This window comes from Myiozetetes cayanensis, unplaced genomic scaffold (assembly GCF_022539395.1).
Source record: "Myiozetetes cayanensis isolate MyiCay16 unplaced genomic scaffold, myiCay2020 scf6-25, whole genome shotgun sequence".
NCBI classification, from domain to species: domain Eukaryota; kingdom Metazoa; phylum Chordata; class Aves; order Passeriformes; family Tyrannidae; genus Myiozetetes; species Myiozetetes cayanensis.
The window spans coordinates 240,238-256,187 of NW_026087853.1; the positions used below are offsets into that span (position 1 = coordinate 240,238).

Sequence of the window (15,950 nt, forward strand, 5' to 3'; positions counted from 1 at the left end):
CTCCTGCTCCTCCTTCTCCTCCCGCCCGCCCAGCTGCGCCGCCCGCCCGCCCGCCGCCAAACAACTCTCTCTGCCGGGCCGAGCCCGCTGATTTGAGGGGCGGCGGCGCGCGCTGCCCATTGGCCGCCCGACGGGCACGCCCCCCCGCCCGCCCGCAGCGCCGGTTGGTCGGAGCCGCCCGTCAATCACCTGCGGGCCGCCCCCGCGGGGCCGCCGCTTTGCTTCTTGGGTTGGTGACGCCCGCCCGTCATCGATCCCGCTCTCCCGGAGGGGCGGCGGAGGAGAGAGGGGTGAGAGGGGTGAGGGGGCACTGAGGGGAGAGGGAGGGAGCGGGGGGAGAGAGGGGCGGTGAGGGGAGTGAGGGGCGGGACAGGGGTGAGAGGAGCCGTGAGGGGAGCGAGGGGTGAGGGGCGCGGTGCGGGCATCGCCGAGGTGCCCCCGGAGCTGTCTGGGGGGGGATCTGGGCACCCCCGCGGGCTGAGGGCGGTGCGGGGACATCCCCCACTGCAGGTCGGGTCTGTGGTACTGTGGGGGGTGTCCATCCCTGTTCCGTCCCTCCGGGATCCCCAGCAGGGACCCCGCCGCTCGGAGGTCCCGGCTCAGGGCGGACACCCCCTGGATGCCGAGAGGTATCCCCGGGATATCGGGGATCCCAGCGCCGGGCTGGCACAGCCCCAACACCGATGGGTTTGGCATCCCCAGGTTTTCCAGCCGTGCGGCCAAGCCACCGACCGCAGGGAGAGCTGGACCCGGGCTGCTTTCCTGGCAGCCGCGGTGGAGGGATGAGGGTGTCACCTGGATGCTCAGGACACCTGGTAGGTGACATCCCTTAAGCCGTCTCAGAGGTAGCTCCGTGATGTGTGTCCAGTGCCAGCTGCTTTCCAGGGACTTTTTGGGGCCGGTCCCCAAGGACAGAGTAAATGGGGCAGTGGGGCAGCAGCAGTGGGTGATGCTGATTCCACCAGGGAAGTGGTGGAAATGCAGCAGATGGTGATTCCGGCAGGTGGTGACTGTGTCAGGGAAGTGGTGGACTCATCATCCCTGGAAGTGTTCAGGAAACGTGTGGATGTGGCAGATGGGGGCACAGTTGAGTGGTGGGCTTGGCAGTGCTGGGGGAGTGGTTGGACTTGATGGTCTCCGAGGTCTTTCCCAGTGTTAATGATTCCATGATTCCATGCTGCAGGCTGTCTGCTGTTGGCAGCAATGGGAGCACTGCTGGACAGACGGAAGGGCTGCAGCACATCCCTCCTGCAGCCTTGGCTAACTAGAGCCAGTGGGGCTCCTGGGTGCTGGGCAGTGGGATCTGGAAGTGAAAATGAAAGTGAAACTCTCTGGGAAGTGGCAGGAGAAGGGGCAGCGTGGGAGCATCATTAAAAAATCAGTGAGGAAAAGTCCAGTGGCTGGGATGTGCTTGGATGTTCCCCAGAGAAGGATCCCTTTGCTGCAAGATGCTCCCACAGCCACCCCTGTAGGCAACCTCATCCCTGATTCCAGCACATCTCTTGGATTTGCACTGGCAGTCAGGGGGGCAGAGGCTGGGAGAGGAGCTCTGTTCTCAGGGGACACGCAGTGCCAGCTGTGCTTGCAGTTCCTGAGCTGCCCCAGCGTGGCTTTGCCCCACAGGCTGAGGAGTGCCCCTTGCCCTGCCCCTCTGCAAAGTGACACAAGGAGTGAAAGGGCCACAGAGAGCCAGAGGGAAAAATTTGTGCCTCCCTTGCCGGGAACTCTTTGGAAAGCACTTTCCTTGAGAAGGAAGCCCCTTGCCTCCCCAGGGATGACCAAATCTTGGGTTTTCTTGGGAAACACCAGCACAGCCTTCAGCAAGATCTTGGAGTGCACAGTGCTGTGCAAGTGGCCCTTCAGGACAGGCCCCTTTGCAGCCTGAAGTGCCCGTGTCCCTCTGGGTGTGTGCCCACAGTGCAAGGGGCAAAAGAAAGGCAGGAGGGGCCCGTGAGCTGCAGGGCTGAGGGTTTGTGCCCTTTCAGTTGTACCAAGATGCAGATAAGAAGAAAAAGACAAGGTTTATTATTGTCAGGGGAAGGGGAGGGATGAAGTGGGGTCAGGAGAAGGGAAGGGAAGGGAGGGAGCCGTCCATGGGGCTGCAGAGCCAGGAGCTGCCTGGCCTTGCCGGCTGGCTCAGTTGGGCCCAGCATCAGCTGGAGCTGCAGCTGCGCTGGGAAGTGGTCCCTGGGCTGTCGTCCCGAGTGGTTGCAGGGACATTGGTCGCCTCAGCGGAGCACGTGGAGCTCTGACTGCACTCCTGTAGGTGGCCATGAGTGCATTCCTCAAGTTGGAGGTGGAGGGGCAGTCGTCCTCGCTCATGGCTTCGAGGGCTGGAAGAGAGAGGAAGGGAGCCGGGGTCAGAGCGTGGCTGTGCGGGGACCCGAGGAGCCCCTGGTGCCAGGGCCATGCCAGCAGCTCTTGGCACGGCCAGGAGGGAGCAGGGGCCAAGAGGAGGAGCGGGAAGGTGCCCCTGCAGTGTGTGTGTGCTCTGGGCACGCCGTGCAGGGAGCAGAGCCCTGTGCGGGCGGGGCGGGGATTGCAGCTCCCTGCCCAGGGTCTGTGCTCCTGCCCCGCAGCCCCCAGGGAGGCCCCGCTGCCCTCACTCACCCTTGAGGATGGGCCACAGGTCTTCCTGCTGCTCCCTCATGTGCCAGCCGGCGACCCCTGGGAACACAGAGGCTGTCAGGGCCCCAGCGGTGTCCCAGCTCCCCCCCAGCGGCGCTGCCAGCCTGGCCATATGGCCCCTGTGGCTGGGGCCGAGCTGCAGCGGGGCGGGAGGGACCGCGGCCTTGGGGCTCACCCATGAACCTGACGGCCGCCTCTCGCAGGGGCTCCTGGGGGCTCTGCAGGAAGGGCAGGGCCTGGCGCAGGTGCTCGCCCCTTCGGCTCAGCTCCTTCTCCATCTGCAGAGAGCAGGGGGTGTCTGTGGGGGCAGCAGTGCCGGGGGCACAGGGCCAGCCCCGCACACTGCGCATCAGGGGCTGGGGCTTCTCCAGCCTGGGCTCGTCCTTACCAGGCAGTCGCAGAACCCAAAGTGCTGCTCGGTCTTCACCAGCTGCTCCAGGTCCCTCCTCTGCAGGAACCTTGCAGCCCAGAGCAGCGCTTCCCGAGCGGCCTGCAGAGCAGCAGAGAGCGGCACATGGCACCACAGCCCAGGGCACAGCACCTGCGTCCCTGCACCGAGGCCGGCAGGAGGATGGAGCCCTTGAGGCCCCAGGGCAGGAGGCAGCCCAGCCCCTGCCCCGGGGACACCAGAGCCCACCAGTGCTCACCTCTGCCACGCGCTGGTTCTCGTCCTGCCAGCGGAAGAACAGGGGGACCAGGCTCTGCCACGCCTGCATCTCCCAGAGCCACGTTCCCTCTTCCGCCACCAACTCCATCACCTCTCGGAAGAGGCGAATGGAGAGCAGCTGCACGTGGCTGTTGTCCTGGGGCCAAAGAAGAGAAAACACCTCAGCACTGCCTGCTCCAGGCCCACCAGGCCCAGGCCTGAATCTCCCCCAGGTTTCCTGGCAGCACCCAGCGCCTGTGGCTGGGGGCACAGAGCCTTACGTGGTCAAAGACTGGCCGGAGCGCCTCAGCCAGCCTTGGGGCAGTGGGGCTGAATCCCTCCCTGTCTTCGTCATCCTGGAGCACATTCCGGAAAATGGAGAGGGTCATCCTGACCAGCTCTCCATCTCCATCACGCAGCAGCTCCAGGAGGTGCTCAGAGAGGCTGCAGATGCTTTTGGCCTGTGTGGAACACAAGGCTGTGCTGTGAAGCCTTGAAGAGCTGCCCCACCACCACCACCCTGGCACTGCAACCCCAACTGCCTTGCCCAGCCCCAGGCTGCCCGTGTGGCTTCAGCCCCTGCCCCCTTCTCACCATGGAGGGATCCACGCTGAGCACCAGCAGCTCTCGCAGAGCCAGGCGCCGCCTCTCTGGGCACTGGCTCTGCAGGTGCCTTGCCAGGATCCGCAGGACACTGTCATGGCAGGTGCTCACGTCCAGGTAGTCCAGGAGCTGGAAGGCAGAGAGCAGTGCCGGGGTGCCCGGGCAGCAGGAGCCGGAGCCGCCCAGGGCTGTGCCCAGGCAGCAGCACAGGGCGCAGGCACCGTCCCGGCAGCTGCGGCTGCCCGAGGGCAGAGAGGGGGAGGCAGCCGGGCCAGGCAGCGCTCCCAGCAGGCTCACCTCCACAAGCAAGGCCAGGGCAGGCAGCTCCCAGCGGGGCCCCTCCCTGCTGAGCAGCCCCAGCAGGTGCCTCGCCAGCGGGCCGTAGGAGGGGACCAACACGCGGCGCATCTCCCTGTCAGGGGAAAAAGGGAACCCCCGGCCCTGAGTCAGGTGGGCAAAGCTCTGCCAGGACTGGCTCGGCCACCCCTTGGGGCCAAGGCCTTCTGCCCCATGGGGCCTTTGTGGGCTGCCCCGTGCCCAGAGCAGAGGTGCCGGGGGCAGCGGGGACAAGGGTGTCTCACCTGGCCAGCAGCCCCACTGCGTAGTGCTGCGTGTCAGCAAAGAGGAGCGCGTCCCAGCCACGCTTGCGCTCCACTGACACCAGCTCCTGGTCCCACTGCAGCTGGCAGAGCAGGGCCTTGATGGTCTGGACCACAAAGCTGTGTGCAGAGCAAAGGCCACGTCATGCTGGGAGCCCTGGCCCCAGCCCTGAGGCCATGGCAGGGAGAGGGGACGGGCATGGAGCACCTGTTGGGGTGGGTGGGAAGGCCGTGCTGCTCCTGGCATCCCCTCCAGAAGGTGCTGACCTCCTGTGGCATCTGCTCTGTGCTCATGCACAGCTGGCAGAGCAGAGCCACCAGGAGACGAGGGGCATGGACCAACAGGGCATCTTGGCACTGGGGCTCCTGGACCATCAGCCACAGTGCCAGGGTTGCCTGCAATAAACCCACACGGAGACACCATCAGTGCCCAGAGGGAGGCAGAGGCCAGGGAGACCCAGGGGGAGCAGCTGGCCTGCTACCCCTGACCCTGCCCCTCAGCCACATTTGCAGCCCAAGGCCTGAGGGAGATGCAGCAATGGGGGAGGATGGAGAGACGTGAGGAGTTCCAGAAACTCACAGCCAGGGCACAGATGTCGGTGTCGTTGCCATCAGAGCTGAACACGCTGTCCTCCATTACCCCGAGCAGCGTTGGCAGCACCTTCTGCACTGTGGTGGCCGAGGAGGCGATGGTCCTCCACAGGATTGCAGCAGCTCTGTGGAGCCAGAGCTCTGGGTCAGGGGGTTTGGGCCATGGCAGCTGTGGGGGCCCAGGTGACAGAGCCAGGGTGCCTTGAGTGGCAGGGAGGGCTCATGGCAGCAGGATTGGGGGCTGACAGGCCTGGGCTGGGAACTGGAGGGGCCAGAGGGTCCTGCAACTGTCCACCTGTCTGGCAGACCAGGAGGGACAGGCTTGACAAGGGTGATGGGTCCTAAGAGCTGGTGAGCCCTGAGCCAGCCAAGCAGCTGGGCCCTGTACCTGTCACACGCTGGGGCACAGCGCAGGAGAGTCGTCACCACCTGCCCAGGGTGTGCCTGGGCCAGCCTGCGGATGGCAATGGACGACCTGACCTGTGCAGACAACCAGCACCTGAGCCACTGGTGGATGGAGCTGACGATGGCTGGCACCTGGAGGGGAGAGGGGGACACTTGGAGAGCTGCCAGAGCCAGCAGGTTTCCCTCAATGGCTCAGGGGGCCCAGCAGAGCTGGCTTGGGGGGGCCATAAGAGCCCTGGCCACAGGGTGCTTACTTCATTTGGATTGGAGACACCTTTCTGCTCCCAAAGATCCAGACTGGGAGCATCAGTCACACTCTGCATGGGTGTGCAGTCAGTGTTTCCAATGCCCTCAGTCGTGGCGTCAGCCTCAGCCCTGACATCAGTGGGAGCGGTGTCAGAGCTTGTCTCTGTGTCGGCCAGCGCGGTGTCAGAGGTGGCTGTGCCATCATCCATCGGTGCCGTGTCATTAGTTTCTGTGCCATCCATCAGTGCCGTGTCACAGGTGTTGGTGCCATCGACTGGTGCCGTGTCAGAGGTGGCTGCGTCACCAGTTGGTGCCGTGTCACAGTTGGCTGTGGAATCAGTGGCTGCCATGTCGATGGTTTCTGTGCCACCAATTTCAGCCATGTCCGAGGTTGCTGTGCCATCAATCGGTGCCCTGTCTGAGGTTTCTGTGCCATCATCCAGTTCCATGTCACCACTGGCTGCACAGTCCATGGGTGCCATGTCACCACTGGCTGCACAGTCACTCAGTGCAGAGCTGACAACAGGCTGTGCCTCGAGCTCGGCAGCGTTGGTCTCAGGCTGTGCCACGAGCTCGGGCGGTGCAGTCGTGGCCGTTCTGCGCCGAACTCCCACGAATTTCAGCAACCTCTGCAGGAGAAGAAGGGGCAGGGAGGAGAGGGAAGTCACATGGAGTGCTGTGACAGCGGTGCCAGGCGGAGCAGGGACAGCAGTCCCAGCCCAGGGGGGATGGCTGCAGGTACCTGAACTGCCCTGCGGAAGCGGCCACGGGCGCGGTCCTGCTCTGCTGGGCGGTCCCGGCCTGGATCTGGCAAAGAGCGAGCGCAGTCAGAGCTGAGGGGCTGCGGGAGAGCCCAGAGAACACAGCCCAGCCCTGCGCTCCACAGGCAGGGCCAGCCCTGGGATGCCCAGGGGATGGAGCACGGATGCCGGGGGGATCAGCCTTGGCCCCTCTTCCCCCTCCCTTTCCCTGGCCATGTCCAGAGGGGACGGGAAGGGGCCCAGCTCCTGCAGCCCCATCCCTGTGGGCAGCTGCAGCACTCACCCTGCTGCAGTGGCTGGAAGTGCTGCACCTCCTCCTCGGGTTCCTGTGCTAGGCCAGCTCCAGGGCCTCTCCTGTTCTTCCTCTGCCTCCGGAGCAGCCCGCACAGGCCGAAGCATCCCCCCGCCATGGCACAGTCTGGCCTCGAGGGCAGCTGCGGGAGAGATGCCTGGGAAAAACCCCTGGTGGCCAAGTGTGACTCAGTGGCCTCAGGGGCTCCTGCCACAGGGACTGCTGATGGCTTGGAAACGTCCCTGGTGGCAAAGTCTCAACAAATGGCCTCAAGGGCCACTGCCACAGGCACTGGTGACTCCTCGGAAAAGCTCCGGGGCACCAAGGCCCGTGGCCTGGCCTCGAGGGCCACTCCCACAGGGAGTGGGGATGGCTCGGAAACGCTCCGGGTCACCAACTCCTGTGGACTGGCCTCGAGGGATCTTCTTTCAAAGAGTGCTCTCGGAAAAGCTTCTGGTCGGCAAAGACTGAGTTGGCTGCGAGGAGACTCCTCACAGCACCGCTCTGTCCCGTCCTGCCCAGTCGCGCGCTCCGAGCGCTGTGGCGTGGCCGCGTTGACGCCAACACCTTTATCCCCACGTGTCACAGAGGGCCCTTGGACACCGTGCCCGTCCCAGCCACCGTGTCACAAAGGGCCCTGTGACACACGGCCACGGGCCCTGGGGCCTCCCCCAGCCCGGCCCGGGGACTTCCCTGCCAGAGGGCGGCCAAAGCCCACGGGCACCGATGTCTGCGCTCCTGCAGGGCTGTTGGCAGGAGCAGCTGCAGCCACTGGGGGCAAGGCTTGGCATCCCTGCCAAGGCAGAAGCTGGGGCTCCTTCCTACCACGATGTCTTCATGGAACTCATGACCTGCAGCACAAAAACACCTTGGCTGGGATGGTTCAGAAGGATTTGGCATTTAATCCTCCTAAATTCGGGAAAGCATGGCTTCCCAGTCCTCAACACAAGGAGCTGAAGGAAGTTGCAAACTTCCCAATGTCACTGAGTTGGGAGGACCCAAGAATATCAAGTATTTGGAAGTTTGCTTCCCAGCTCAAACCTGCAACTTCTTTGCCTTCATGTGATCCATTGAGAGTCAACTTCAAAACATGACCTGAGGCAAAAAATCTGGGCATTGATTGGTTTGCAAATGGTTTTCTATTAAGGGATAATAATATGAACGTTCAAATCAGGGAAAAGTAAAACTACCCAGAATGATCACAGCTGAGGCTAAAATGCATTTCAGAAGGAACATCAACACCCCCACTCAACATCCCACCCTCAGCACCTTCCCAGTCGGGAATTTCATCCCAAGCTGATTCTCCAAGGTGTTTCTCCTGGGGAAGAGGGTTTCTTCTCAGGGAAGCCCGTGGATGATGGGGGTGGTACCCAGCCGGCCTTGCAATCCATGGTTCCAATAGAACAGTGGTTTTTCCTTATTATGGGAGGCTCAAAACCCACCCCACATCACCCTCAGCTTCCTCAGTAATAAATATTTGCAGCTGGTGTCTGTGTGACGAAAGTGTCAGGGAAAGCAGGTGGAATCACTGAGGTTTTTCAAGGATCCCAGTCCATGGTTTCCAATGCAGGATTCCCAAGCAACTGATGTGGCACAAGCAATTTGTGCCCACGCAGGAGTCTGTGCTGGATGTCTCTGGTGCATTTGGTTTCACTTTAGGTCGCCTACAGTGACCTTGACCACCTTACCTGGCTCTGTCTTGGAATGATGACCGTGGAAACGTGAACCAGGCCTTGCATTCCATCTGTGCTGTGCTGCCCCTGGTCCGTGGGCTTCAGGTTTCCCAGCAGTGACACAGAGCTGGTTCACACATCCATGGCATTTTCACACATCTCTGGCAATCCTGCAAGTGTCAGTGCTCTGTTTCCAGCCCTATGGTGTTAGTTTTCTTGTTGATGGAAAAGAGGTGACAGGGGAAATGGCTTCAAAGCTGAATATTCGGGTCTGGATTGATGGGGAACAGAGGGAACCTGCTGAGCAGGATGGAGAAATGAGGAGGTGAGAGGACATGGCTGGGGAAGGGCTGAGCACACATTTTTCATGGAATCCCAGAATAGTTTGTGTTGGAAGGGACCTTAAAGCTCATCTTGTTCCAGCCCCTGCCATGGGTAGGGACATCTTCCACTAACCCAGGTTGCTCCAAGCTGCGTCCAACCTGGCCTTGGACACTTCCAGGGATCCAGGGGCAGCCACAGCTTCTCTGGGCAACCTGTGCCAGGGCCTCACCAGTTTCCTTTCAATATCCCACCTATCCCTGCCCTCTGTCAGTGGGAAACCATTCCCTGTGTCCTGTCCCTCCAGGCCCTTGTCCCAAGTCCCTCTCCAGCTCTCCTGGAGCCCCTTTAGGCCCTGGAAGGGGCTCTGAGGTCTCCCAGGAGGCTGGAGTTGAGTTTTAAGCTGCTGTCACCCTCCTCAAGGTATAATGCCATGACATCTTTGAGTCCTTGGAGGCTGCTGCTCTTGCTTCCTTGACAGTAAGCTCTCCCATTTGACCTGGGCTTGTTCCCACATGCCAGCATTGTGTTTATTTTTCCATCCTGCTGTAGCCACGTTTGTCATTTCATAAACATCCCCCCCCTCCCCTGATCCCTATACCCTCTCTAAGCCAGGGAACAGATGGGAGGGCACAGAACCAGGAATGCCTGACACTGCCCAAAGCTGGAAAGGAGGGAACTGGAGATTTTGAGATGAAAACTAAAAAAAAATTGATGTCTTTCCAGCTCTGTCTTTGTTCTCTTGTGCCTTCAGGCCCCGATTCCAACACCCCACCTCTGGGAGAAGGAGCTGGCGAGTCTGAGTGTGCCTGGCTGTCACTAAATCCTCGCTCTCAGAGCACAGCAGAGGCTCTTCCCCTGGTTGGTTGTGAGCTTGGGATCATCCCAGAGCAGCCACGGGGAGCTGACAGAATCTGACAGGGTGGTGGAGGGAATGGCAGAGGTGTTTGTTGGGGGAAGCAGCTCATGGTGCAGAGCAACATGCCCTCAGTTCCAGCTTTTTCCCTTCGCTGGCCAGGGACCAGCCACGCTCCAGCAGCACCCAAGGAGCAGGAGCCTGGTGTTAAACAGGGGGTTGGAGTGGGCAGAAGGTGTTTTTCCATCCTTAGGGCTCTTTGACCTCCTCACGTGTTTTGGCGTGGTGTGAAGCGAGCAATGGAATCCCAGAATCCCGGATTGGTTTGGGTCGGGAGGGACCTTAAAGACCATCTTGTTCCACCCCCCTGCCATGGGCAGGGGCACCTTCCACCAAAATCAATCTGGTCAGGGAAATTCATGCCTAATACACACAGTGGGGTTTGGGATGGATGATCTTTAAGGTCCCTTCCAAGCCTTAACATTCCATGATTCTCCCTGGAAGTAAAAGTGGCTACTATGAAGTGGCAAAACCAGCAGCCAGGAGCAGAAAAGATACTGCAGAATTCTTGTCTGATTTATTGTTCCATGTAGATTAGGTCAAGGGTAATCTGCTGCTTTTGTTAATCCTAGAGAGGTTAAATTGTATCAGGACTTCTGAACGCAGAGTAGAGAAGAAAACAGCAGGACTTACAAAAATAGCATCCATTTAAGTTACGTAAATCCTTATAAATACGAGAGAGAAATCAGTTATTCTATAAAAAAATAAACCAGAGCATGTGTTCTTGAAGCACCAGCACCGCATCCTCATGTTAAGGACTTCAGCTACAGAGTCTTTATAAATATACCTGCAAAATTCCTCTTTGTTCTGACCATAAACAGGGAGCAGAATGTACCCATTTGCATTTTGCACAGAAACAGAAGGTCTGACACTTGAATCTCAGCTTGGCCATTTGATTTTTGTCAACCTCAACGTGCCCCATCCCTCTGCAAGCACCTCTCAGGGGCACACAGATGCCGTTGCCATCCTCAAAGCTCTTCAGCAAGAGTTGAAGCAGTTTGGGTGGGGGTTTGTGTGTGATGCTGGCACTGCTTTCTGCCTGTACATTAAATTTCTGTTTGACTCAGAAGAAGTGAAAAGGAGGGACAGAACCCAGCCTTAAAGGGACAGCACTGAGGGTCTGTGCACTTGAAGGTAGCACTCAGAAGTAAGAGAATGGCCTTTGCTGGGCTCTTTGCAGTTGTCTGAGTGGTGCTGGAGTGACTAATTCATGGTGTTCCTCGAGATGTTTGTGTCACATTAATAATAATTTCCACAGTTGCAAATTATGGTTGTGCTGCACCTGCCTGAAGAGAGAAACACTCACATATGTGTTTATGTATAATATATATATATATATGTTTGATTTTCTCCCCAGTTGTGACTCTCCTGTGCCTGTAGCTGACAACAGCCATGTCATCCCCAGGGGACAGATGGGTTTCCTCCTTTGTTTTCCTGCTCCTCTGCTCTTCCTCCATCCCAAGGCCGGGAATGGCGGGGCTGCGGCGGGAGCCGAGCCCTCAGCGCTACTTCAGTGGCTTGGAAGCTGGACGAGCATCCCTGGCTTTTTTCACCCCTCATGGTAAGTGTTTGATGGTGGGCACTGACATCAGCCTGGGGGGCTCAGCGAGGCTTGGGTGGAAGTGGAACAATCCCACAATCGTGGCATGGTTTGGGTTGGAAGGGAGCTTAAAGCTCATCCAGTTCCAACACCCTGCCCTGGGCAGGGACACCTTCCACTAGCCCAGGTTGCTCCAAACCCCATCCAACCTGGCCTGGAACATTTCCAGGGATCCAGGGGCAGCCACAGCTTCTCTGGGCAACCTGTGCCAGGGCCTGCCCACCCTCTCATCCAGGACTTCCTTCCCAATATCCCATCTAACCCTGCCCTCTGGCAGTGGGAAGCCATTCCCCCTTGTCCTGTCCCTCCAGGCCATTGTAAATAGTCTCTTTCCACCTTTCTTTTATCTCCTTCAGGTACTGGAAGGCCACAATTAAGTCACCCCAGAGCCTTCTCTTTTCCAGGCTGAACAATCCCACTTCTCTGGGCCTTTCCTCAGGGAGAGGTGTTCCATCCTTCCAATCCCCCTGTGGCCCTCCTCAATGAAGAGGCAATTCCTGAGATTTTTAACCCCCAAGGGAGCTGGTCAAGCTCAGTGTTTGTGCATCCTGGAGTGCTCCTGACACACAGAGACCTCTTGGGATGGGTTCTTTCCTGGCTGCGTCCCCAGGAACACCCCTGCAAACCTCTTCATTAATTTTCTGGAATATTTTCTGGAGGTACCATGGAGTAGCAATCCAGTCTCCTAAGGAACTCTCCCCTCATCTGTGGTACCTGCCAGGGAAAGGGTGATCCCTCACATGCAGGAGAACTAAAGGCTGTCATGGATTAGGAGGAGATCCTGTCCTTGTTTTGTTGTTCTGCCATTTCTCATTCCCCTGGTGTGATTCCCAAAGGCACTGGTGTGGGATGAGGCACCAACACAGCTCCCAGGTCTCAGTGTTTGGCCAGAGGATGCTCCTGACCCTGAGAACCTACAGAGGGTTTTTTTGTGTTCCAGCCTCTCCTGGTGCCCAGCCCTTCCTGGAGCAGGTTGAGAGCTCGGCCGAGGCCCTCCAGGACTATGGCATTTCTGTGGTGGAGGTAAAGGGGCACAGTGGGAAACTGCTGGGCAGGATGGAGGGAGGAGGAGCTGAGAGGAGGTGGGCAGGGAGGGGATGAACACACGTTTTTCATAGGATCATGGAATCACAGAACAGTTTTGGTTGGGAGGGACCTTAAAGACCATCTTGTTCCACCCCCTTGCCATGGGCAGGGACACCTTCCACTATCCCAGCTTGCTCTAAGACCCATCCAACCTGATCTTGAACACTTCCAGGGATGGGGCAGCCCCAGCTTCTCTGGGGAACCTGTTCTGATGTCCATTTTCCATGGTGGGTGGAGTTAGTTCACTTCTTTTCAACTCGGTGAAATAAATATTTCACATAAAAGGGTTTTTAGCTGAAACTTTATGCAGATTTTGGTGAGCAATGACAAATTCAGGCAAGTGTAATTAGACTATAAGACATGCTCATCTATAGATATTTACATATATAATTTCCAGCTACAGGCCAAGTCTAATAAGCAAGCAGTGATCTGTCACCTGAATATTCTGGGCAGATCATGGGATCTCTTGATCCCATCTGACCCAAATCAGCAGGCTGAGCTGGAGAACTGAAGTACAATCTCATTTTATTGAATCTCTGCACTCCATTTTGCTGAATTTTCCCTCCTGGCAGTCTTGGAAAGGCTGTGTTTGCACTCTCGAATTGAAGAAAGCTGTAGTGCTCTGTGTGTGCAGTCATTTGTAGGGCTGAATGTCTCATGACATGCCTTTGCTGTCTAGGTTAACTGTCCCAAAGAGGACATCTCAAGATATTGTGGAAAAGAAAATGCCTTAAGGAAAGCCTACCTGTTCAGGTGAGGGGGGTTTCTGGGTACTGCACTGGGATTCCTTTCCGATGCAAATGTTGGAATGAAGGAAACACTACCAGAGATCAGAGATGTCTGCAGAGGCAGAGAGGAGCCGTGGGCACAGCAGTGACCTACAGGGTTTGGCAAAGAGTGTCCCCAAAAAGTCCCTCACAGGCAAAGCAGGTGCTTTGTCCTCAGTGTGAAACCTCCCATCGTGCCCACATTCCTTGGAGCAGCGGAGGGATGAGCTGCGGGATGAAGCCACGGGAGAAGTCCTCCATCAGTGTTCTCCTGTCCCTGTGGCCTCCCACCACCAAGTCCCCCAGAGGAGCACTCAGATCACGAGGTTTTGGGTCTAGTCCTGGAAAGAAACACTCCTTGGTGCTCCTGCTGTTGGTATGGGTGACTCCTCTGCCCTGGGTGGGAAGGTTTAGCTCTGGGTCTCTGGAGGATCCTCCTTGTATTTGTCCAGTACTGTTATACTTCAAATCACACAATCATTTAGGTTGGAAAAGACCTTTTAAGACCATCATGTCCAACCATTCCCCCAGCACTCCAAGCCCACCACTGGCCCATGTCCCCAAGCAGCAGAACCCTGCTCAACTGATGGGACATGGGCTTGAACGATTCCCAGCTCGGATCAAAGGCGTCTTGAGCCGCGTTTTGTCATTTCTCCATCATCCTCCCTATTCTTCTGTGCCTGGCTTGGCTTGAGAGAATTCCCAGGCTCCCTTATGCCAAGTGGAACGAACCTCTCACATGTTCCTTTGGTGGTTCTTTCTTCCCTCCCCAGAGGAAACATCCTGATCCGAGAGTTCCCCACCGACGCCCTGTTTGATGTGAACTCCATCGTCGCCAACGTTTTGTTGTGAGTACAGACCACATCCATCCCCGTGAAATCCTTCACTTCCCGTTCCCACTTGTTGACAGGAATGTTAGGATTCGTTGATGAGATTTTTCTTTCCCTGCCTCCTCAGTGCCCTGCTCTTTAATGAAGTCAGATACGTTGAAACACTGGCAGACCTTCAGAACATCGAGAATGTGTTGAAAGGGAAGTCGAACATGGTCTTTGCCTACGTACCAGCTACTGGGACAGCAGGTATTGACACTCAGCTTTCCATCTTTCCTCTCCTCCCAGAGCCTTTTCTGACTGAGGTGCACAGGGGCTGAGTTTCTGACCCAAAGTGCTGCAAATGGAAACCTGAAAGGGCCGCCCAGCCACAGGTTCTCCACTTCCACCCGTCTTGCTGTGTTTCCGAAGGGATGAGTTGCCCCAGAAGAGTTTTGCTGGGAGCATAAACTTTCAGGGCCTTTGGAGAGGGAAAGCAAGTCAGTGGTTGCTATCTTCAAAATAAACAAATCCAGCTCTCTGGTTCTGCAGTGGAAGGGATTCACAAGCACCACCTGGGTGTTTGCTGGGGGTCAGGAACGTGGTTGCTCACTTCCCTGCACGGTGTGCCTTCAGACAGCTGTGGCTTTGTACAGAGAGCTTCTGAATGATCTGTGAGCTATCTGAACTGGTATTTGCACCAGGGAAGGATGAACCAGGAGATCTGGAGGGAGCAGAAATGAGCTCAGTCTTACCTTTTCCCTTTCCAGAGCACAGAGCTGTGATGGAGGCGGCTTTTGTCTACGGGACCATCCACCAGTTTGTTCTGACAACGGAGGCGGCGCTGCTGAAAGCCACTGGGTATGTCCAAACACACCCCCCACCATGGAGAACTGCTTCCCTGAGAAGGTTTGCTCCACCCCTGGCTTCTCAGATTCCCAGGTCAAATCTGGGATGGTATTAGGGTGCCGAGGGTGGACAGTCAGGTCTGGTTTGCTTTTCTGAAAGCAGTCTCCATCTCTGGAGGGATTTCAGAGCCCTGTGGATGTGGCACTTTTGGCCATGGGTCAGTGGTGGCCTTGACAGTGCTGAGGGAACAGTTGGACTCGATGGTCTTGGAGGGCTTTTCCAACCTAAATAATTCTTTATCGATTTACCTGGGATTTTGTCACAGGTGACGCCAGGGCGGGCAGCAGACTGGTCCTTCCCGAGGTGCCATCCCATCCTTGCAGGATGTCAGGGACAGGGTGCTGTGGCTGCCACTAGATGGCACGGTTGTCATTTGACAGGAATTGGCTTAATTCTCCTCAAAGCAGCGAGGGCACCAGCGGCCACATCCTGAGCTGCTGGAATGGTGGGAGCTTCTCCAACAGGAGCAGCTTTCAGCAGTCAGGGCAGCAGGATCTGGGGGCTTAATACTGCCCTCTGCTCTTCCATATCTTAAATCCCTTAAGATCTTCCAGATATTACATCCCTGTACAAACACAGGGATCCCTGTTTTAGGGGATGCTTAGGAAAAGCCACCTGACTTCCCAAAGTTAACCCACCAGCCGAAACCGGTGATGATGTCAGAGCAGGAACAACTCAGCAGGGAGCCATCCAGGGAATTCGACCTCACTGCTTCCTTTGGCATAGCCTGAAACAGTGCTGTTCAGAGGGTGGAATATTCCTTGTACAGCCTGTAGGATGTCACCAGTTTGGTGAAAGACATGAGCAAAGCTGTGGATTTCAGCTCTTCTCCTCCTGCCAGGGTCTGCACTGCACTGGCAAGGCTCATCCCTCTGAGAAAAGCTTTTATTTGTGTCCTTCTCAAGCTGGGTCAATTATTGTGGGATTTGGATCATTTGGGAGCACCTGGTGAGTGAGGGTCAGCACAGTTCCAAAAGGCACTTGGACATGACTGTATCTGTCAGTAGTAAGACTCTTGAGGAGGTCGTAGAATCACAGAATCACAGGATGGTTTGGGTTGGAAGGGACCTTAAAGGCCATCTCATTCCACCCCCTGCC

General features: G+C 57.4%; 4 protein-coding genes across 10 annotated transcripts in view; 2 read left to right on the plus strand and 2 right to left on the minus strand.

Moving 5' to 3' along the window:
* Positions 1–15,950, plus strand: part of GNPNAT1 (glucosamine-phosphate N-acetyltransferase 1) — a 152,159-nt gene that overhangs the window by 76,033 nt on the left and 60,176 nt on the right. The gene's annotated exons all lie outside the window — the stretch shown is intronic.
* The window catches only part of PSMC6 (proteasome 26S subunit, ATPase 6), a 246,791-nt gene that overhangs the window by 48,842 nt on the left and 181,999 nt on the right, over positions 1–15,950 (minus strand). The gene's annotated exons all lie outside the window — the stretch shown is intronic.
* The window catches only part of TXNDC16 (thioredoxin domain containing 16), a 40,044-nt gene continuing 24,371 nt past the window's right edge, over positions 278–15,950 (plus strand). For 2 of the 3 annotated variants that reach the window (XM_050336111.1, XM_050336113.1), the window contains exons 1-8: positions 278–290; positions 703–815; positions 11,039–11,242; positions 12,222–12,304; positions 13,047–13,120; positions 13,908–13,982; positions 14,092–14,213; positions 14,714–14,804. In XM_050336111.1, the coding sequence (XP_050192068.1) occupies positions 11,074–11,242; positions 12,222–12,304; positions 13,047–13,120; positions 13,908–13,982; positions 14,092–14,213; positions 14,714–14,804 (614 nt within the window). In that variant the 5' untranslated portion in view covers positions 278–290; positions 703–815; positions 11,039–11,073. Of the gene's footprint in view, positions 300–702; positions 816–11,038; positions 11,243–12,221; positions 12,305–13,046; positions 13,121–13,907; positions 13,983–14,091; positions 14,214–14,713; positions 14,805–15,950 lie in introns of all 3 variants that reach the window. The other variant, XM_050336112.1, reaches the window with a different exon arrangement.
* Positions 2,137–6,889, minus strand: LOC126651329 (maestro heat-like repeat-containing protein family member 6). The gene is made up of 15 exons (XM_050337117.1): positions 6,763–6,889; positions 6,461–6,525; positions 5,727–6,347; positions 5,456–5,604; positions 5,057–5,192; positions 4,685–4,872; positions 4,459–4,596; positions 4,175–4,289; positions 3,869–4,006; positions 3,556–3,735; positions 3,276–3,431; positions 3,017–3,118; positions 2,804–2,906; positions 2,611–2,667; positions 2,137–2,333 (listed from the first exon to the last, which is right to left on the minus strand). The coding sequence occupies exons 1-15, from the start codon at positions 6,887–6,889 to the stop codon at positions 2,137–2,139; spliced, it is 2,472 nt and encodes an 823-aa protein (XP_050193074.1).